Here is a 24,092-nt window from a genome sequence, read left to right as displayed (position 1 = left end):
GACAGTTAATAATAGCTGGGAAAATGCATGTGAAAGCTGAAATCACAGCACAATTAATCAACAGCATTTAGCTGTGAAACTAAATTAAACAAATCCTCAGTCTGTCTTGGGAATGCTATGTAAGTTATTTTTAACAGTAAATTTCCATTATATCAATAATTTCATATATACCAATACTGTAGTCTAGGATGAAAATCCTAGCCCTGAAAACATTTATATCACATTCATAAACTCAAGAAGTTTTTAATACACTCTTTTTAACTGTTAAATTATTTCACATTTCCTAAATCTTTCACAGAATGGTTACTGTTAAACAAAAGTTATACATTTAAATTTGAACTGTCCCTGGTAGATTAATATAGCATTAGATGTGTATAAATATCATATCTAAGCTTATCAGCAATATGCAAAAAGCTCTGCACAGCAATTCCTAGCAGAATATTTCGATACTTCAATTAAGGTGAGTTTCTATTTTGCATAATGAAACAATTTTATTTTCTTTACCACAGTAAATCTGAAAGTACAGTCTCAGGTGGTTCAAATAATATTTTTTTCATGTATCTTAACATCCAAGAAGCATTTACTCTATTTGAAGAACAAGCCTTCCTTATCTTTTATAATCCCAAAGCAAATAGAGCACCTCACATTGAACAGTGGAAGGAATAAAGAGGCTGCCAGATTTTCCTACTATCATTTATACAATTTTAGGCACACCACTCTACAATGAATCAAGTGCTTTTCCTTCACCAGTTTTAATTCATCCTGATTATATTCTATGGTGTTATTCCCTTGCTACGGTCCCAGAAGATAACTTTTATTGAAATAGCAAATCATATAAATCACTACAGAAGTTGTTTCATTTTTGTGCCTAAACATAACACTGTATTTGGTATTATATGAATACACATAGATAGAAAAGATATGTAGTACAATCCTGTCTTTACACCAGTTTCAGAGGCATTCAAAGTTACTAGAGAAAAAAAATGCAAGAAAATAGAAAAGTCTGAAAGCAAATGATGGTGACAACAAACACTGCAGGGGTGGACAGTTGACTGTCACAGCTGTGGTATCTGGTGGAAAACATCAGCTGAAGTAACTGTGATACACTGTAAGGAAATGACAGAGGCATTCATTATGGCACTAAGTACAGAGGAGGAGTGTGGTTACCCAGGAGCAACTGGGATAAAACAATTTGCTCCCTTCCGGAAACTTTATGACATGTGAAACCCTTGAGCAACTGTATTTACCCTATAAAAGCAACACACGAATACTGCAGTATTTCAGATATATGTTATGATGTCAGTACATACCAACTTTTAAATGGTAAACAACAAAGGTATTTAGTTCAGACTTAACGTTTATTTTGGTTTTGGATTTCATTGGTATTTTAGAGTACAAACAAAAACGGCTGTTTAGTGCTTTAAATACAATTCTATTTCTTCATTTCAGTTCGATGTGCCTCAGAAGTTCTGTATTTGTTTGGGGAGTCTGAATGTTAAGGCAATAGCAGATTGTTAGAGCATACAAATTCTGAGTCTATTAGCATCAACTTGCTTGCTAACAATGTGCCAGAAGCAGATGTGCACTAAGGCAAAGCTGAGGGAAGCATTAGCAAATGTGATTTTATTCTGGTTACTGGATTAATTCATTTTTATCAAAACGGGAATTTAACTTTCATGAGCTGCTGGTTCCTACATTTAATAAGGATATCAGAATGATGACTCTACATAAGAGCTGTAATTCTAACACGTTGCTGATCAACATATCAACTTTCAGGTATTTTCTTGACAATCATGGAACACAGATTATGGTCCTACTTCCAACCTTCACTGAAGTTGCAGGGCACAGAAGACAATGGCATATGGTATTTATTTACAGATAACAGACAGGACTGCTGACCCTAATCCTCAAGCCAACAGAGAACTGCTTCTTTTACTGTGCTTCACTTTCCCTGGTGAACCTCCCACGAGGTACGGATTTTCCAATTAAGCATGTCCCTCACACTCCTTGTTCCTCTTCAGAGATAATGACCGAGTTGTGCTGTAGTCATCAGTCAAAAACTGTTGGGTTTTGGGTTTTTTTAGCTGTTTAGCAGCTTTCTGTTAACATTCTCTCGAGACTGACAGAATTCAAAGAAAATCCCTCAACCATGCCTGCTTAACAGAACTCTCCTCTATCAGCAACTATTAAGCCTCACCCTAACTCTCATGTATGTATGCAGTTTATCAAACAGAGTAATCTAATCAGAAATCACTTAACTGCATGGGGTATATATCCCAAAAAACATGACAGAAAAAAGGAAAGAAAACTCTACTTTTCTACAAGGAAAAAAAGAGATCACAGTACAAAGTCCGGCTGGTGCAGCCCCACTGGAACAAAGAACTACATGGCTGCCTGGTCCTGTCCTGGAACACAGCACCCAGGGACACACCGTGTTGACTCGTGTTAAGGCTGCTTACACAGCACTCAGCAGAGCACTACAACTGCTCAGACTATCAAAAAGTTTGTTCAACCAATAATAACTTTGTGTTGACAGAGAAATTAAGATTTTAATCGGTGCGATAAATGGCTATGCATAAATGTTTGTTTCTACACAGTAAAGCATTTAAATTAAATGTAACTCAAGTACAGCTTTTCGTAGCATACAAAACCTTCGTTTAAGCCTGAAAGGGAATTTTTTTGGTGACTTAACCTCAGGAAACAGCTCAACATCAAGGCTGCAGGCTGAACAAGAGATCACTTTCAGACGTTCTGTCTCATTTGTGGGTCAAACTCCTCGGTATGCTTTTATCTAGTCATTGAAGTCCATTTAGTCTCTTTAAGTGGGACATTACTATAGTCCTGGGATCATGAAGACATCTGTTAGTCTGGGCTGGATGAAGATTGCCCACCAAAAAAAAATGCACTTTTCAAGCCTTACTCAGATGATAATACTTTCCCACACACAGAGTAAGATATTTTTTCCCAAGGTAGCAAAGTGCTACAAAGACCTCACTAAGAGAACACAGATGAAGAGTGGTCTTTTACACTGTTGCCCGTAGTATTCTCCTGGAGAAGCTGTCAGCCCATGGCCTACACAGGTACACTCTGCTGGGTAAAGAACTGACTGGATGGCTGGCCTCAGAGAGTGGTGGTGAATGGAGTTATATCCAGCTGGTGACCAGTTACGAACGGTGACCCCAGGGGTTGGTACTGGAGCCTGTTCTGTTCAGTATCTTTATTGATGACCTGGATGAGGGAATTAGTGCACCCTCCGTTAAGTTTGCAGATGACACCAACGTGTGAGGAATTGTTGATCTACCTGAAGTTAGGAAGGCCTTACAGAGGAATCTGGACAGGCTGGATGGTTGGGCTGAGGCCAGTGGGATGAAGTTCAACAAGATCAAGAAGTTCTGCACTTCAACTACAACCCCCAGCAATGCCACAGGCTTGGGGCATTGTGGGTAGAAGACTGTGTAGAGGAAACAAGACCTGGCAGTGTCCAACAAACATTTAGGTGTTGTACTAAGGATCATAGTTTATCAGGGAAATAGCTGAGGTAGGTGGACAGTTGGCCAGGATGACCCCAGAGGTCTCTTCCAACCCTGGTGATTGTATGGCACAATGCTACACTTACGCCTGTTCCCAGGAAGTATCCTGAATAGGCAGACAGAATAACCCAGAGAAAACTTGCAGATTTTCTTAAGGAGCACACATTTGTCAGTGTTACTTTTAAATGCACTGTTTTGTTTTATCTTTAGTGTTCTCAGTTTGAAAATGATTTCTGTTACACAAACATTATTTATAAATCTAAACATTTAGCAGCAATAATATCTGGGATTTTGATAGCTACCAAATACAGTTTCAATTAAATACTTCACATTTATGAGAAACATACAACAATGAAGTGTTACAAATCAAATGTATATTCCTCAGAACAGATTTGACATTTAAAAAATATGTAGTTTTTATATTAAAAATTTAGACTAGAGTATCCCTTTACCCTCTGCTTTATATTTTGCAGCACAGTTTTCTCCATGATAAAGAATGAAAAATGAGTTATTCAAAATTAGGCAACCCATATTTTAAATTTTGAAAATTTAAATACATACAATCCATTTATATTTACCATTGTATGTGTTCACCTTTATCTCTGTATTCTGAAAATGCCTTCTGAATCTTAAAGAGAAAGATCACTGAATGCTGTTTATTTTATTAGACTTAATGAAGTATAAAACTACAGCATTAAATCATACACACACAAAACATGACCCAGTTTCTTCTCAGTTCTGGAGTATGTAGAGAGTAACTTGCAACCATAGAGTACGAAAAGAAACAAATCTGTTTAAAAAAAAAGGAACCAAAAAAAAAAAGAAAAAAATATAATTTTCTTTAATTTTTTAGAATATGCACAATAACAATGACTTATTTTTTATGAAACAAAAAATCTTCCTATGAGTGATTGCCTTCTGCAGTCAACTTTGTACAGTCATATAGATGATCAGCCGTTCAGTAGTATGATGAACAACATTGTTCAAACTTCGGCTTACAAGGTAGCGTTTAATAATGAAAAAAATACCAGTACTCATAAAACATGCTTAGAATTGAGAACGTGATCAACAGGAGTTGAATTCTGTTGAAACAGAATACATTTCAAAAGATTTAAGGCTGAAATTTAAAAAAAAAAAAAAAAAAAAAAAAAAAAGTAACTTGTGGATGCCCCCCTTATAGAGGATCTAAATTTCATTGGAATTGAGCTTCAGTAATTCACAATGAAGCCAAACCAAAGGCAAGTAAAGATATCTTTCCTTTCCCAGTGCTGCATTATAAAACCTGCTTTCACACAAGAAAAACCAATTATTTTCCCAAACAAGGGATAACCCCTGTACACTGACACTAGTCCCATTTAAAAATGCAGAGTTTGCAGACTCGGTGTGGAAAATCACTGGAGTCTGTAAGACCCATTTCATTTAAAGAATAATGATTTCAATATCTCTGGAATGTAAAGCAATCAATCACTGCATAAAGCAAAACAAAATAAATAAAGAAATGAAACAACTTCAGGAACTGTTCCACGTCAGGCACCCATGCATGAACACAGCATCTCAGTAAGTCACAAGAGGACATGAACTCCTTGAGCACACAAAAAAGCTTCGGCTTCTGCTTTAGCTTCCTTGGAAAATAGGCCTCATTTCAGTGGACCACTTCCACTGCAATAGTCTGATATTTTTATTTTACAACACAGCCTTCAGAACTCCTGTTTAGACAGTGTATCTTTACATGTTTGTACTATTCTATATACCTGCAGCTTACCTTAGGAGAATCAGTGATTAAAGAGGGATAAGATATAACACTAAGATCTATTAATCCTTCATATTTGCCTTCTCCATGAGAGAAAGAAAACACATGAATTTTTACTGTGGTCCTATTACCAATTTTCCCAAAGCAGATATCATTTGGATAAAGTAAGTTATTTAAAGATGCCTCCTGGCTGATAAATTCGAAATGCCGTGGCAACCAATTAATGCCAGGTTCTTAGCAGATCATGTTAGTTTATACTTGTATTTTTGTTCCGATATTCTTGGCAGAATTTTTTCAGAATGAAGTGTACTCTTTATAGCATTTTGAACTTTGATTTAAAACAATGGAATGAATAGATTTAAAACAACATTTTTAGGAATCTTTCTGTTTAATTAGAATACTAAATCTGATGTATTCTGCATTGCATTGTACACATAATTAGAGAACACTTGTTGCAATAGAGGAAGAGTGATGGGAAAAGCAATAGCAAAGTGGGGAATGCAGCCAACCCATCCAAATCAGCTACTGCTATCACAGTAGACAAATCATCAAGCTCATGCTCCAAAATCCACTAAGGCAATCCATCAAAAGAAACTCTGAAAAGCTGTGCAAACTAGGCAAGATACTATAAGGGATACAAGCCTTTTCATGGACTGCCAAAGTGGGGGAATACGTAACAGGATATTTAGGGGTAGTACCAAATTTAGGGAAAGAGGGGATTCAGAGTGGATCACGGATGAATGAGAATGGCATCAGCAGAGTCTGTCCTGTCCTTTATGTTCTATCTTTACTTATTTTCTTTTCAAGTGTGTTCTCTGTTTGGGGATAGCGAACCCACTAACAAACCGCATGCCTCACCAGAAAGAGGTCTGAGCTGTGTGCTGCAGACCGAGGGACTGAAAACCAGACAGCACAGAGATCAATAATCAGAATCAAGGAGGATGGTTTTCTTCAGCAGTGAACCAAAGAACCACAATAGGGCTACTCATGCCCTCAGTGTTTTTGTAGCTGCCTGTGAAGGTGCTTCCCTCCTCTCTGTCAGGCTTCGTGTCTGGCTCTGTCTGTGTGGTTGCTACTTATTCTGGAATTCAGACTCAGCTTTGCAGGATGTGGTAAAAGGGAACAAATAGCAGCCCATAATCTCAGCAGGCTCAGGAGGTAAGGAATCCCCTACATCCTTCAGTCCACTGGATTAAGCTTTCCTGAGTGTATATTTAAAGGAAATTTATAATATTTATAATATTTAAAGAGGGAAATACAATTAACTATGAAAAAACAGATGATGAAGTTCATATAAAACTGAACCTATCAAAAAAAAAATCAAAAAAAAACCCCACTATGGCCTTCACTGTAGTGAAAAATTGAAGATAATTTTCAGAACAATGAGAATATATATTTGCCTTTATTACATTCCTGAAAAATCTAAGATATATTTAACTAATGATAACATATATTTATAAATAATAATGGAAAGTCAGAGGAAAACAAAAGCTAATTAATAAATGATTAAGAGAAATAAAAATCTTTGCGTAATATGCATAAAAATAAACTGGAATCACATTTAAGGAAAGAAGATGTTTCAGCCTAAGTGCATAATAAGAAATACTCCACGTTTTTTGGTAAAATTCTTATTAAAATAGGAACACAGAAAATGTGTTTCAGTTGAGATCTGCCTACAACCTTGAGAAGCATAACAGCCTGATCAAGAATTTCTCTGAATGAAACAGTACTATATATTTCACATAATAAAATTACATCAAAAAGGTAATAATCATTTGTGACCAATTTCTGCTTTTGCTAATTAAAAAGAAACAAAACAATTTACAATTATGAATACAGTTAACTACCTACTGCAAAGGTTTGCTTTAATAAGCTGTTCTTCCTGGACTTAATTTGTAAACCATTTAATCATAAATCAAATGCACAACACTGTCAGCAGTTTGACGAAAGAAGAAGAAAGATTACTATCGTGGTAATATAACGCAGTACATTTGTCTCTAGTTAACTGGAGTAATATATGAAAATAAAAGTTTTTTGAATATGCTTGGTTAAAAGCCACGTATCTGTTGGACTACTTCCACTTTGTATGGAAGGTGAACTCCATGAGGAAGCTTGTACTTTATAATCTTAAGTTCTTATTTAAAGAAAACACAGAAGTGAAGAAATTCATACCACCAGATAAATGCTAGAAGACACCAACTGTGAGTTACTCTTGAAGATTAGAAGCACAAGTTCTGTTTTGATTTTTTTATAATGGCTGTTATAATCAGACAAAAGACCCAGAGGACTAAGTCCAATTCCAATAATGTGTCCAAATAACATCTGAATATGCATTATCACTTGCTGCTATACATTTTCAGTTTGTTTGTTTATAGTTTGATCCACTTCTGCAGGAGAGGATTAAGTAAAATTAAGTACTAACTAAAATAAATGATTTCTATAACAAGAATCTTATGGATGCTTTGGAAACTTCCACTGGGTAGTTTCTCTAAAAAAATTAATGACTAGAAATCCCATTCCCCTCAAATCTTCTTTCTGAACATAAGTCAATGCTAATGTTCACAGAAATATGTGTCATATTCCACCAGACAAGACCATCAAAAACAAATGATTTCTATTTCTTGCCTGGAGCTAATAGAAGACTGGTCACTCCTGAAAAAAAACTTCCTACATAAATTCAAAATACAGAAATTTGTGTCTTTAGATATTTATAGAAGCAATTTAATTATCTGCCTACTAGCTCTCTGCCAATATAACTTTCCTGTCAATTCAAGTACTAAAGACATTTCTACACAAAGGTATGTCTGAACACTGAAATTGTAAAGGAAGCTGTATCAGCTCGCTGCTCATAAATCCATAGTGCCTGATGGGATTCCCCTCAGAATGCTGAAGGAATTAGCAGACTTTATTCCCAGACACCTCTCAACATTTTACCAGAGGCTGTGTATGTCAGGGGAAGTCCCCACTGACCAGAAGATAACCAGCTATATATTCCTACAAAAAGGGCATCAGAGAATACCCTGTTAGTCTAACCTCAGCCTCTGGAAACATTATGGAGAAGATTTTCCTAGGAGATATTGAAAGGCATATAAAGATAAAGCTATTATCAGGCACAGGTGGTCTGTGTTGCACTTTCCATTGTGGACAGCAAAGCAGCAAAATCCCAGGCTACAGCAAGCAAGAATTTGTTCAAACACAACAACCACAGACACAAGGAAAAGAAGTTGCGTCCCTTCAGAAGGCCTGAAGTATGCAGGGACCTGCAGAGAGATACCCCCACCTCTGCTGCCAACCCTCAAATGGGGTCTGGGAAGGGAGGGATCCTGGCTCCACCCATTCCAGTCACTCAGGTGCACTGCATGCAACTGAGCTCCCCTGGGTTGGCCCTGCCTTCCAACCAGGGGCTCTATCACTGTTTCAAGTCATGACTTAGCATTTCTACTGCAACAGTCAACAAGGTTTCATCAAGAGAAAGTAATTTATCTCCTTCTATGATAAGGTCACCTTCTTGGTGGATGAAGGGAAGGCAGTGGATGTAATCTTCCTGGATTTTAGGAAGGTCTTTGATGCTGTCCTTCCCAATAGCATCCTTCTGAACAAACTGTCCAACCAAACAAGTTCATATGACTCTCGGTGATGAACTGGTTGAATAGCAGAGCTCAGTGGATTGTAGTGAAGGGGGCTACATCTTGCTGTTAGGCACAAGCAGCAATCCCCAAGGCACAATTCTAGAGACTGTCCCCTTCAACACTATTATCAGTAGTCTGGATGCAGGAATGGAATGCAACCTCAGCAAGTTTACTGTGATGTTCAACAGGGAGATACTATTAGCTCTTTGGAGGGATTTGAGAGATATAGACTGGAGTAGAGGGATCTAGATGGGCAATCAGCAGTGGCGTGAACCTCAACAAAGATAAATGCTGGCTACTGCATCTGGGATAGTGCAATGTCAGACACAAACACAGACTGTCTGGAGAACAGTTCAGCAGTAAGTGATTGGTGCTGGTGCCAACAGCTCAGCATGACTCAGCAGTGTGCCCCAGCAGCCAAGGGGCAAACTGCATTCTGGAGAGCATTAAGCACAGCCTGTCCAGTCAGACAAAAGATGTGACTCCTGCTATATTTAGAGTTTCTGTGGCCTCATCTTCAATACTGTGTGCAGTTCTAGGCACACAATATTGAGGGCACACAATCTAAAAATATTAATGTATTTGAACCATCCAGTGGAAGGCAACAAAGCTGGTAACAGGGCTGGAGGGCATGCCCTGTAAGGAGGGGCTGACATCACCTCAGTTGTCCAGTCTGGATGAGGCCAAAAGGCAACCTCACTGCTCTGCAGCAGCCTGAGGAGGTGAAGAAGAGAGAGGTGCTGGGCTCTGTTCCTGGAACTGATGGCAGGACAGAACAGCACAGAACTGCGTCATGGGAGGTCAGAATGGGCCACAGGAAGTGTTACTATATTGTGAGGGTGGCCACACACTGGAACCAGCTTTGTAGAGAGGTGACTGATACACATGCTTGTCGGTGCTCAAGAAAATGTTCTGAAATTCTGAAAATGTTTTCATTAATGTGCTTTAACTTGTTTAACTGTGAAGTGGTCAGGCAGCTGGACTCAGTAATCTTGGAAGGTCTTTCCAACTTATCTGTTCTAAATCATAGTCTTTCTCTTCTTTGTTGATTGACAAAGCTGCTTTCTTTGTTCACTCTGTATCCTCTATAATATCCCCTTGTAAACCTGGGGTGTTTTATTTATTTGCTCTGAAGACCGCTTTCCTTTTAATTTCTACATTATCTCTATTAGAATTGCTTTTCTTTCTCTCTTATGAATGTCTCTCCACCAGACTGAAGGTTATGTCTTTACTTAGATAAATCTGAGTATTATTTTATCCCCCACAGTTCATCACAAAGACGTTAATGACTGGAATCTAAGACATAAGTCCATTGTAAAGTAGATAACAACCTTAGTATTTTTAACTTAACATATATAAAATTACTGACTTCAAATTGCTTTGAATGCTGTCTCATTTTAACATACATCATACAAATTCTAACTACTGTAATGCAATACACATGATATGCTGCGTCACTGAACAATAAAATACAGATTTAAAATAACTCTTTAAAATTACCTGTATAGCAAGTGCTCGAGCTACAAGACTTCTAATATATTGTAAAGGATCTTCTGGACCTTCCCACTTGCTTTGCCACGTGAGGGGACACTGAAATAAAAAGATAATTAATGAAAGCATTTCAAAAGTATTTCTTTTTAACCTAGTAATCTGAATGAAGTGAAATAATCTGGAATATTTATACAAAAGAAGGAAGTTCAAGTAATATAATGATGAAATCATATAACCACTGACAGGAAGGTCATAGTTTTGCAGATTCCTTATGGGGTCCACAAAGATATAGAACTTATAAGAACCTCTACTATTCAGTCAAGAAACATCAGCAAGTTCCAAAAAAACTTAAAAAAGGCCTAAGTTTCTCTAAACACCATGACATGATCTTTTCAATCTCAGCAATAGGTCCCCATTCCTTTGGTTCTGCCCCTTCATACATCAACATGCAGTTGTGTGGCTTTCTAGTAAAGGGAACAGTGGCACAGTTCCTCCACAGTATCATTTTTTCACCATCTTAAAGTGTTTGTTGAATAACAACTAAGAACAAAAGATCTCCACATATAAATTTGTCATAGATTTCAAAAAGAAAGCCCTATGGGATAGCACTGTTAGATTCCCTCTTGTTAGAAAAAGGATGAAAACATCAATTTTACCAAGTCTATAGAAATTTGTAAAGCATACTGAAATTATCCTGTGAGATTTTTTACTTGAAAGAGAATTGTTGTAAAATACAATCTGGTGAACACTGCAAAATGCTAAACATGCTGGGCATCTCAGTTTATACTGTTCCGCATTTGCAGCTGTGCTTTCATTAAAGTTCCTGATCTAACTGCACATGCACTGAACAGATTTTCACAATTTGATCACAGAAGTTCTTATGAAAAGGTATCTTTCAAAGTATGTTTCACATCTACTTTATAGATAAAATGTCTTTTGGATCTTTGAACACAAATTCTGTAGGATATCTACAGAACAAGTACACAAAGCAATTAGCTGCATGCTTTTTTACGTTCTTCAACAGAGTAAGCATTATCCTTCATTTTGCAGACTCTTACTAAATATGCATTTACAGACAGCTCACCTAACTGTCATTTAGAATTACATTGCTAAAATATCACTCTAAAATAATCTAAGTTCAAAAGGAAGATTTTAGCTAATTGTTTGTATGGAGGCATATTAACATTTCAGTTTTGCATAAAGAGTGTTGAAACCATTAGAAGTCATACATTTATTGAGTTTCACATTTCTGGTTCTACTTAGCAGCTTCTTCAGGAGCTATAATCTTAAAAGAACTAAAATATTTGTTCTTTTAAAATATAACTTTTTAAAATACTCATTTATTATGGAATGCATGACCGCATTAAAATAAACAAAAACAGTGTAGAGAAAATGCATTAAGTAAATCACTTCAGATGACAAATATGCAAAGATGTGGCTGCTGTGGTTACAAGAGACTGCTATACTAATACTCTCTGAAGGGCTGCTGAAAAGATTGCTTTATGGTCACAATGCAATACAGCGATCTGTGTCAAGGTAAATGGTTAAGTACACATATCAGATGTCTAGAATACTTCATTCAACAGATTAGGAAGCACTGCACTAATGCTTGGGAATGATAAAAATGCATAGAATCATTAAGTACATTTCTGTGACAGTGATTGCAGCTTCCAATTTAAGGGTGCAGCTTAAGCACACAAGAAACCCATACTCTTGCTCAACAAGAAGATAAGTATAAATACTAAAAAACTGCCATTATACATATCCTTTGCATTCACTATGACTTGTACTTTAGCACCAGTTTCAACCACACAGTCAAAATGTGTTTAAAAAGACAATGAGAATTGCTACATAAAAGTGCTCATTTATCCTAATTGTACTGCAATTTTGTTCACAAATGCTGTTTTGTTAATCTAAGAAGACAAAGAATTAAATTATTGGTTTAATTAGAAATTTGTCAGATCAATAAATAAGACGATCTGAAACAGGAGTTGTTCCACATATGCAGATATACAAAATATGTGGGAATTACTGTTCATTGTTTATCTATGCATTATCATCAAGACAATTGATAAATAGCTACAGGTGGAAAAAAACACTGAGTTTCACATTAGTGTTTGACTATCTTTGGAATGCAATTATTTAGCTAACACAGACATAGTGTGTGAATTTGCAGACACTAATTGTACCAGTTAATAAACAAACCCAGTTTGATACCTGAAAACACGGATAAAACACATGTATCAATTTTGGTTACTCTTCTCATAAATCAAGAATATAGGGCAATAGGATAGGTTAATCTGATAGGCACATATCTGGTGTGGTGTGGCAGTAATACACAATGAATACGTGCAGATTGCAAACTGATTATGACTGCAGTAAAACTTAAAATTTAAGAAAATCTAAAAATAGAGAATGGGGACAGATTTGCATGTTTTACTGGCTAATATATTTGACTTATATAAAATGATTTGGTGTTTGGTATGGAAATAGTACTAAACAACTTCTAATCTTAATGGATTTGTCAGTAAGAAAAAAGCTTAATGAAAGTATAATATACTCAGAAGCTTCTGCAAATAGTTTAAACAACACTTTTCTGGGTCTCATTCCACAAAAATACATTTCTTTTAGTTATTATCCATCATAAATATTAGTAAATTAAATATTTATATAGAAACACACACATATATGCAACTTTTATATATACAGCTAACTAGAGGCTTTTTCAGTGGATAATCCTTTCTTTCTAATATCAAAAAAGCATTCTGAAAACGGAAGGCTATCTGGAAGGTTTCCAGATAATGAATTTACTTATCTCCAAACAACACACAGCTTATTCAGAAGGAATTTGTTAACCATAAGAACTACACAAATGTGACTAAACTCCAAGCTGTAAAAAAGCTTTGTTTTAATATTGGAAGTTGCTTATGATTGCTTAATAACTGCTGTTTGTAACATAGCCACTCGTCAAAGGACAGAAATAACCTGTCCTACTCAAAGAGTGCTGAAGGCCTTCAGACAGTAATGAACCTTCACGACACATCTGAAAATCCATTTTGAACTTCTTAAGCATAGTCATCACCTAAAGGATCCATGAACGATTAGGAACCTCTGGAACTCACTGCTAATAAAAAAAAAAACCTTGGAATAAATGGTGACATAAAAACATGTACCAAATATAGTTGAGTTTTTATTTTCACTGCTTGTAATATAAATTTGTGAAAAATTACTTACCTTCTGATTTATCAGAGTACTTGCAAGCCTTTGTACCTCAGAACTCAGTAATGAGGTACCTCTAATGACTTTACTTAAAGAAGCAAGTGACTGATGGACACTTTGCACAAGGCGAATAGCACTGAACTGTTCAAGAGTAATGAAGGATAAGATTGGAGATCCTTGTCGCTCCGTAGGAGGAGTCACCTTCTGATGAATCAGGTTAGAATTCTAGAAGAGAACATGTGATAACCAATTAATAGACTGAGGGAAACTACGATGTTACAACACATATTCTTTGTTCAATTTGTGATATGTCAAAAGGTATCACCTGTTTTACCTGCTTTGGCAGGGGGGTTGGACTCGATGATCTCTAAAGGTCCCTTCCAACCCCTATGATTCTATGATTCTGCGAAAAGACCTTGTTATCTTCGAAGTAGTTCAGACACTCCCTTCTTTTGGATGCTGAATCAAAACTACAGTACTTTCAATATTCTCTCTGTGATATTCAGTAAAGGCACCGACCTTCACAGACAGCTCTGTTTACCTTATTACTTTAAAAGCACTGAGATTCCTTAAAATTATTAATCTAAATCACCATTAATACTATTTACATCAATAGTATTTACATTAATATACCAATATAACAATCAGCAGCATACTCTGCATAACAAGACTGCATTGGGCACTATGCACCATGTTACAGATATACAGATATACTTTGATAAGACTACATACCTTTTTCATATATTATGATGCAAAGCATAAAATTCATACATTTCATCCCAAAACTTTTTAGCAGGAGCATTGCATCTCTTAAATACAAGATACATACAGTCATATAGTACTTTCTTTTAGCTATATGTAATTCTGTATGTCTCTTTTTCTTGTCTCATTTGTTTATTCCCAACACCTGCTATATATTACCTTGATATAGAATAAGTTGCCTTACTTAGGGAATTATTTTGAATAATGGGAAAACTGAAGCAATCTTTTTTATAATTAACAGTATAGATAGTGTGACTGTTCTACTGAGAAAAAAAATTCTACTTTTCAGAGTAAAACGTTTCAAAAACGTTTAACTTTAAAAAGCACATTTTAATTTTTGTGTATCACCAAGGATTACCACATAGTAAGTACAACACAAACATATACGTTACCAGTACTTATAAACCTTGCCAGCTACACATGGTATCCATTTAAAGTAGAGTGAATAATAAATAGAAGTACTGTGTGTTTTAAGCAGACAATTACTGCATGTCTACAGAACAATGATGCAAACTTTGATTACATTTCGAGAATCCCCTCCCAATTGGGGATTCCCCTCCACAATTATGTGTGGTACTATTATGGACATCAGTGTATAGAGAAAAGTCACATGGCTTATGCTGCAAAACGGTGTGTGTAATCAGTTCATTACATCATCCTGAAATATTTAAAGTATAGCAATTAATGGAACAAAACTTACATTGTAAAATTTGTTTAGCTTTTTTTTAGAAGGTGAATATTTTACTTTATTTTCAAATCTAGCTTCTGTATTACATACAGAGTAAATACTTCTGACCTTATTATGGATAAATTCCGACTTACACAGACTCTGAGAAGTACCCTTGCTCTCAACTTCACAATGCCATTTCTGTTATTTACTAATGTTACATTAGAGACATTGAAAACCTAAATTTACTCATTAATTTGTATGTCTGATTTCATTCTGCAAATGTTAATTCATATGCAGCTTATTACACAAACATATTTTAGTATGTGTTCTGAAACTGCCAAACAGATGTGACAAGAGGCTACAGTGAATTCTACTTATGGAGCTTAAACCTTTATTCAGAAAGTCTACAAGCCACAAATGAAAAATGCAAAATGCAAAATAAAAAATTCTAGCTTTGGGGAAAAATGTTTCACTAGCTCGTTTTATACTAATTTATTAAAGATAAAAACTGATTTTACTTTCTGTGAAGTATATGTTTTATCAAGAAGTGCTTCTGACTTTTATTCAGATTTAAACTCCTGAACTGTCACATGGCATCTTGCTATCCAGAACATGGGAATTTTGCCTTCATAACCATTCAGAACACTCAACTTCAAAGAAAAAAAGAAAAAAAAAAGAAAAAAATATTGAAAGATTGATAATACTAATACTTAACACTACGACTGACTGCAAAATGAAGGACAAGGTCCTTCCCACACCATAAAAAAATGCATACAATTCACTGTTCAAAGCGTAAAAAACATACAGCATTTATAAAAGTCAGTGAATGAATTTTGCCCTTGCATGAACCCTGAAATCACAGTATGAGTTCCATTTAAGTTCTTCTAAGGCCATAGTTTGTTGAATATATAAAAATATAATTATGTGATCATTGCTCCGGATCATATTTGATATAAATTGCTTCTTGGCTCTGTGGCACAGTCTGGTTGATTATTTTTTGTTGGAGTATTTAATTGCAGAAAGGGACAGAAAAAAAGGCATTGCTTTGCTCAATCTTTCACATATCCTAACTCCATTCATGCACTCTTACTAGAGCAGGAAGCCTCCAAGATCCTCCATGCTGTCCGTTATGTAACTGTCTCCTATGAACTGCACATTCATTTCATAACTCTTTAATGCTTTCTCCTGGGAATTTGCTAAAAGAACCAATCTGTTATTTTTATAGCAAAATTAAATGTGAATACTGGTATCAGCTTATACATTTAACGTTCTATTACATTCTCTTAAAATCTATTATGTATATAGCTCACATCAGCTTTAAAAATTTTCTCATGACCTGCTTGGAAATGAAGATGAAGAACTTCTGAAGCACGGAGTGCTCTTTCCTAATCATAAGAAATTTGAAGATAGGTTCTAATCTTTAACATTAAATACTATATTATACTACCAATATTAAATTAGATGTATTTTGAGACTTTGATCATTTTCCCTCTTTCAGTTCTGTACTTGTTACTATCTCTGTACAATGTAAGATTTTTTACAGTCTCAGCTAATCTGCTTAAGCTTTCCTGCACTATCTTCCAAAACTCAGCTTCTTTAAGTTTCTTTTTTCCTATGTGTCCTGAAAGCTGTACCCTCAGAAATGTAACAGCTATAACGAAAATATATTTTCTGCATTTCATTCCAAATTCAGTTTCATTTGTGGTGTGTTTGGAATCCTCTATTGGTCTTTTGATGTGCTTATTCTGCCCTCCTGTTTCTCTGGCTATTTGCTTAGATATAAAGCTTTTACTGTGTATTATACAATCATTTCTTTGCTGGAAATACATGAAAGAATGGCCCTATATTCCCATTTCAATGATTTTCCTTAGTGAAAAAAAGTAATGCTCTTTTGATAAAGCTGAGGTTTCTATCTTATCTAAAAGTGCAACAACCCACTATTTTTCAACTGTCTTGCAGCATTATGCAACTTTATGTAAACAATTAGTTAACCTTCAGTTACAGCAGAAGACAGAGAACATGATTTTGGCAGCCATGACAGCTTATGAACTTACATTCAGCAAATGCTGGTTTGAAGCAGTTTCAGAATTTTTAGTATGAGTGGGCCTTTTAACTTTCATAGAGGTATGGAAGAGTTTCCCTGAAGCAAGGCAAAAAAAGGCACCCAGCCTGCAAACAAAATGCAGCACTTTTTCCCATCTCTGCAGCAGACCATCATTTGAACATGATGGAACAATAAGGCAGCCCCAGTTGGAGCCTGCAATGTTTGTACTTCCCTGATAACCATCATACAATAGGCAATGCCTGCTTTATTTTGGACAGTGCTGTACATCTGTCATGCTCCAATATAAAGGAGGGAGACGAGGTTCTTTGATTATATGTATACCTGGCGTGAGATTAAGACAGAACAGGTCAAATGTTAGCCCAACCAGTTTACTACAAATCCTAGTTGCTTAGGGATATGGGGAAGGGAAGGTGGGCGATAGAAAAGGGATGAAAAGCAAGGAGTAGAAAGCAAGAGAGGGAGAGAGCATCACCACCGTGGAGTCCAGCAAGGTCTGTAGTAGGTACGTTGATCTCAGGAACTCTCTGGTCACTGTAAGTGATGGGAGGGAGCTAGGAAGCATCGCAGCAAGCAGACCTGGGGGACATTCTTCCACAGTGGTTTTCCCCTCAGGGAATTCTTCTTCAGGAGTTCTTCTCTGGGAGTTCTCTCAAAATCCTTGGTTCAGGGAAGGTCTTTTATCCCCCGTTTCTCAGGTTTTTTTTCTTTTCTCTCTGTGTGACATATCTGGCTCAGCAGATAAGCCAGAAGGGGTGGCACCTTCATTGCCATGCAGAAGCATTATTGGCTTTTGTGGTGGTCACTCTCCAAGCCATACCCCAGAATAAAGACTATCTGCCCCTATTTCCGCTTATCTTTACAAGCGTAAGCAGAGACACTGAGGCACCATGACACCCATCTAGTCTAATCAGCAGTTATCAGCCAGAGTCTTAACACCAGAAAAGGCCTCACAAAGCAAGCTTCGTAAAAAGAGAAAGGAAAACAGTTTCTGTCCTTCATAACATCACCATGTAACAATTACGTATTTATATGGGACCTGGTCTACACTGTCACGGCAGAAGGCAGAGTGGAAAGAGAGAAGGCAACAGAACTCAAAGAGGCTGGATTAGTCTGAAGGTCCTGCCCTGACGAACAGGCAGAGATGGGGCATCAACCAACATCAAGTAAGATGTTTAAAATCTTGTGTAACAGTTGTCTGACAAGTTATTTAGTAGAGCCTTCATTTTCTTCAGTAAATAATCTTGTATGTAGGCTTATACTGAATGTGAGTGGCTTGTGTGGTGTATTCTTTTTTTTTTTTTTTTTTTTACTTAAAAAGAAGCTAAATTTCCTTTCTCAGTAGGGAATAGATTACATTACTGACCCTATGCCTGTTTTGCCAGTGGCAATCATTAGAGAAAGATCCAACCCACTGTTTTTTTGTTTGTTTGTTTTTTTCATTCCTATTTTCTCAACCTGCTCTTTTGAGAAAAGGGAGCAGGAAAGCAGCACAGTGGATCTTAGCTAGCAGTAAGTGTGAAACCATCACATGGGCCAATATCAGTGTTTTATCATCAATTTCTCAAATTCTTTGGCTACTTAAATTCTACCACTGATTATGTACTCCATACTAATTTTATGGGTTTAAACACTGGTGTTTAATTCAGAGAAATATGTAGCTTGTAGCTATTTATTATTTTATCTAAACTTGGACACTCACAAAAATAAAAAAGTGATCATCATACAGTATTAAGACAGTACAGACAAACATACATTTGAAGATTATGATAACATTTCCATAGATATTATATAAGTCAAATCTATTGCAAATTTTCTCATGCTTTAGAATCATCAGCACTTAGATGCTGAATAACTATTTTCACAGCACTTGTAAGATAATCTTTCTTGAGTAATCCTTGATTTACATACTCAGAACTGGAATAAAAATGTTTAAAAACAGATTTAATCTTTGCCTACATATTAATGAGCCTAAGTTGCATTACTGCTTTTGGAATAAAAAATGAGCAATTTTAAAAACAGCTTTAAAATTATTTTGACTATAATCAATTAAGATCTATTCTGGATTATAGATCTATTTGGACCTATACTTCCTGAGTTTCAGACAGTTTGAAACAGTTAACCATAATTTCCAACTACCACTGGGAATAAGTACACTGGACATGAAGAAGACACTTCTTGTAAGAGATGCAGGTCTTGTTAGCATCTATCCCATCTGCTTCTGCTTCACTACTATCTGTGTCCAACAGATAAAGGAAAAAAATATAATGGTAGTATGCAGGTACACAAAAATGATATGCTTCCAGAACTGAGAATAAATTAAAGAAACTTTAGAGGTGTAGGATTAAAGAGGTTTTTTTGTGATTTTATTTCTTTGTAATCAGGTGATCATTTTAGCTAATATTCTGTGTTCATGCACACAAGAATTAAATCATGTGTGGATGTTGATTTGAGCAGCAATTCAACTATTTTCGCTATTTCAGTTCTAGGTCTCACTTTAAAACTTCTGAAAACAAACACTGAGCAATGAATAAAGAACTATAATGTTGTAATGTATGTAAATTTTTTGGATGTAAAGCCAACAGTCTATTAAAACAAGATAAATGCATATATATATATATATATTCATTTTAAAACTTATGCAGACATTGTCACAAACAAAACTGCATCAGGCAAGAGGTCACCCTATTCTAAAGGGGATCTACAAATGACAAAAAAAATAAACCTATTAACAGCAGAAGAAAAAAAATACCAGAAGAAAGGTTAAATAGACTTCTTGTTCTTTTTTTTCCCTGCAAATTATGAGCAGTAAAAACATAAGTCAAATACAGATTCTTTTCCAGATGCACACTGTGGTACTCTTCCCTCTATTTAAAATAATGCAAAAGCATAGATAGGCATCACAATCTTGATTCTGGTGGGCATCTAGCAACATCAGAGATGTCTCACTTTGCATTTACATCCTATCCTGTAGATCAGTGTTCTCCTGTAGCTTCTGTGTTACACCTGCCTGGCCATGAATATTTGATTATTTTGGATATAGAGAACAAAGATTTGTTCAAGGTGACTAAACTACGCCCTTATTACAACGTAGATCAAAAAGAGCACTTTGCATCTCTAAGGAATTTTTCAGGTATAGTGCATCGGGAATATCTACTTTCACATCAACAAAAGAAAATCTTAGAAAAAAACTAGCTGTTCACTTCTCTGAACTATACAAACTATATGGTAACTGATATGGCGAAAATGAAGGACGGTCAGTGTTCAGAGACTGTTCAGAAACCACTGACTGTATAAACTAGTAAGGCTGATACTAACCCACAGTGAACAGAATGATTTTGTAGTTAAACAAAGACCTCCTGCATCCATAGAATTACCACACACTAAGCACAATTTGAAATATTTGTGCTTTTTGGGACTTAAATATATTATATTTAGCATAGCAAAGAATATATAGCATAGCATTTTTGTATACAGTGGTCCTACAGAACTAAAACTGCTAGGAAAAGGCCATACTAACTGGCCTTACACTGTCAGAGGTCCCAGTAATAACTTTCTAAGCTTGCAATCAATCTGTGAAGAGAGCTTGCTCTTTGACAAGGAATTCAGTAGTAGGTATCTCCTGACGTTAAGTATAGGACAACAAAAGCTTTGAAAGTTTTAGGCTAAAAAGAGAACTGTGTTAACTATGAACAGCTAGCCAATGGTCGTCTACTGGTCACTGGAGAAGGGCAACATTATGATCTGGAAAGGAACAGGGATAAAGGATTAAGACCCATTTTGTAACTGAAAACTCTTATAAAGGGGGATCTCAAATTTGAGGGCAATGGGCAACACCTCATTTGAGCCCAGCTTCCCCTGACAAGGAACTCTAAGGCTTGATTATCTTCACCTGGTTATCTAAGATCACCAAGGACCACAGTCATCAGCAACAAATATGTGGCTTTCAATTCATGCTACTACATAGACACAACTAATTTATGACACAAGTTTTAAAGAATAAGTGTTCTGAATATGTAGTCCCGATGATTAATGATGCAAAAGAACTAATTGCTAGCAACAGGAGCTTTTAAGGAGTATTAACGTAGCAGAGCTTAAAACTGGTTTCATTTACCAATCTTCCAAACACTACTATCAAAACCTCTAATTTTCTGATTGTATATGTGTACATATATATGTATGAAACTGTTTCATTAGAACTCTTGAAGAGAAGGATTGCAGGCATAAAGCTATGTAAAGAACCAACCTCCCGTTAGTAAGGTACAATGGAAGGTGTCACATTGAAATATACTTCTGTTCCTTACAGGATCACAGACCTGATTAACAACAGTCCATTTCAGGGGTGGCAGATCCATCATAAATTATTTAGTATCAAGAGATTATTTTGACAAAAAAATTGATTTATCATACACTTAGTATGTATAGGAAAAAGATTCAAGACATTTCAAAATGTAATTTTGAATTCTAATGTATACCTCATGTCACTCTTTTGTATGCTATTATCTAAGTAAGGGAAAGGTTTTTCTCATTCCAGTGTTCTTACGTAGAAGACATATTTTTTGGCTGCAGTGTCTCTGGTCTATTTCTTACCACCGAGGAGACAATGTGGACTAATGTCTAGGTAGGCACCTGACATTTGGTGAGAAAAATCTTTCCCCAGCATGCCTAGTACCTGCATTTCAAAGATAATGTGCACACATTACAGCTAAATGGAGATCAACAAAAACGTCTGGAAACCAAGCTTAAAATCACATGTGAAAAAAGCAGCCACCAAACTGAACCCAGTCAAACAAAAAGGAAGTGATTCTGGATACTGCAAGCTTTGTAGAGAGGATTTTAATGAACCATCAGCTTAAAACTAGTGAGTATACATCAATATCACACACAGAAACCTTTTTGTGAATATAAGATGTTAACCACAACTTATGAGTGTTGTTTCACTTCCATATGAGGAAGAAAGTGATAGGCTGTTATACCACATGCAATCTTCATAGCTAATTACATATACATAACATTATACTTCCCAACTCAAATGCATTTCATTTACTTCTAAACTCCTTATGTTTCAGCATCCAAGACAACTTGTTAAACCTTACTTTTAAATTCAGTTTCTAGGAAGAAAAAAAAAGTTATCTTTTCAAAGCTACTTTCCTACCTGATTAAGTTTCTTCCATAGGCTGAGAATAGGAGAAAGCTCAGCAGACCATATTTCTCTGTCAAATTTGCAGCCAGCACTCACAGACCTGCTTAGGATCCGAAGCTGTGAAATTACCTGAGTGTTGGGAAAACAAATGCAGATCTTGAAGAAGGATAAACAAAAATGTACAAAAAATGCATGTAGCAAACACTCTTCAATTTATCTATGGATACTTTTCTGTGTTCTTAATTACTAAATATAATCCATTTAAACACAAGCAATATCTATATACAAACATAAACCTGAGCCTCATTCAGATTAACCTCAAAACCAAAAACCTTCCTTATTTTTCATATCATATTCATTGCCTGTGTTCAACTATAATTTAAAAACTAATGAGGTATATAATTCAATCAAAATCCTCTTTTCCACATAATCTACAGAAAAAAGTTTGAGCTAAAAAAAAAAATCATATACAGTATGTATCAGGCAACAAAACTCCAAGAGAACTCTAATAAAATTCATTCTGATCTCCCATGGATCTCAGATTATCTTGCTAGCTCAAATTACTTAAATGTACATTTACTCATAAAAAAACGCATTATTTCTTTTTTTAAATTAGCAAATACACATTTAAGTATTAAAAGAACAATTGCTGAATTCTCAGGAAGAAGGGGAGCTCTTGGTTTATCAGATCCAACTGCTTCTCTTGTTAGCAATCCAGGAAACTTCAAACAAATTGATCAAATATATGTGCATATTTGTAATGAAATACCACAATTATACAGAGAAAAGGCAGTGTGACCCTTAAGCAGGGATATTTTAAATATATTAATTAAATTTTGGTTAATTTTCATGGAACATTTTTTGCACGGCATGTTATAAAAAGACTTTGTGTCTTTTACTTTTCAAAGTACTGAGCTTGATAATAGATATTTTGTTAATTGTTCTAAAGGACTGGATTTATGCAATTGGTAGCATATTAAATCAAGCTGTTTCTGCTGAGCTTGCATTTACTTTCTTTTCTTGAAACATATATAATGAAGTAACGCATCCTTTTGTTTTCCTGATAAATTTTATTTAGCTGAAGCAAACATTTTTTTGTTTTTTATCCCAGCCTCCATAGGCAGTATGAAGTACTACAAGATGGTACTACACTGAACTGTTACTTTAACATTTAAAACAATTACTATAGTTTATTCTTATGTTTAACATCTCACAAAACATGAATCCAGATATTAATATCTTATAAACAAGTATATATATAAATATATTGTACATAAGCCTACTTTTAGAATAACAAGTTTGAAGATACTTTAAGACAAGCTAAAATAGTACTGATACAAAATAGGGTTAATTCTGAAAATTTCTTTGTTCTATCACAAATGAAAATATGATCTGTTCTCCTAGAGAATTCTGCATACTCTGTGAATCTTACAGTTCTTAGAGAAGATGAACAGTTCCCTCCATGGAAGTTGTACTCATCTCTAGGCAAAACAAGTTTATATACAACAAATATGATTCTCATAGAAAGGACAGAAACAGGTCTAAGGTATGGCAGGACAGAAACGTGCACACAGACTGGTTGAGAACCTAGAGTGAGACCTTGACAAAGATGAAAAGGGGAATGCTATTAGGCATCAGTATTTAAGGGTAAAAAGTAATTTTAGGGTTGAGAGAGGCCACTGTGCATAGTCACTTAAATAGAACTTACCACAGAGAAGGGCAAATTCACCACAGCTACCTGTAGGCTTTTACTTAAACCATCTAAATAAATCACCAGGACTGATTGACCTTCTCCTCTTTGCTTTTTCAACAAACAGATCTTACGTGGGCTATGCT

General features: G+C 35.6%; 1 protein-coding gene across 1 annotated transcript in view; it reads right to left on the bottom strand.

The window, feature by feature from the left end:
- Positions 1-24,092, bottom strand: part of DYNC2H1 (dynein cytoplasmic 2 heavy chain 1) — a 135,406-nt gene that overhangs the window by 14,678 nt on the left and 96,636 nt on the right. The window contains exons 83-85 of the mRNA XM_065730035.1: positions 22,269-22,385; positions 13,635-13,844; positions 10,410-10,499 (exon numbers count right to left, since the gene is read on the bottom strand). Coding sequence (XP_065586107.1) covers positions 10,410-10,499; positions 13,635-13,844; positions 22,269-22,385 — 417 coding nt within the window. The remainder of the gene's footprint in view (positions 1-10,409; positions 10,500-13,634; positions 13,845-22,268; positions 22,386-24,092) is intronic.

This window comes from Cyrtonyx montezumae, unplaced genomic scaffold (genome assembly GCF_038088225.1).
Source record: "Cyrtonyx montezumae isolate F1298 unplaced genomic scaffold, pur_monq_1.0 scaffold_12, whole genome shotgun sequence".
Lineage (NCBI taxonomy): Eukaryota > Metazoa > Chordata > Aves > Galliformes > Odontophoridae > Cyrtonyx > Cyrtonyx montezumae.
This window is presented reverse-complemented; position numbering and strand designations above follow the sequence as displayed.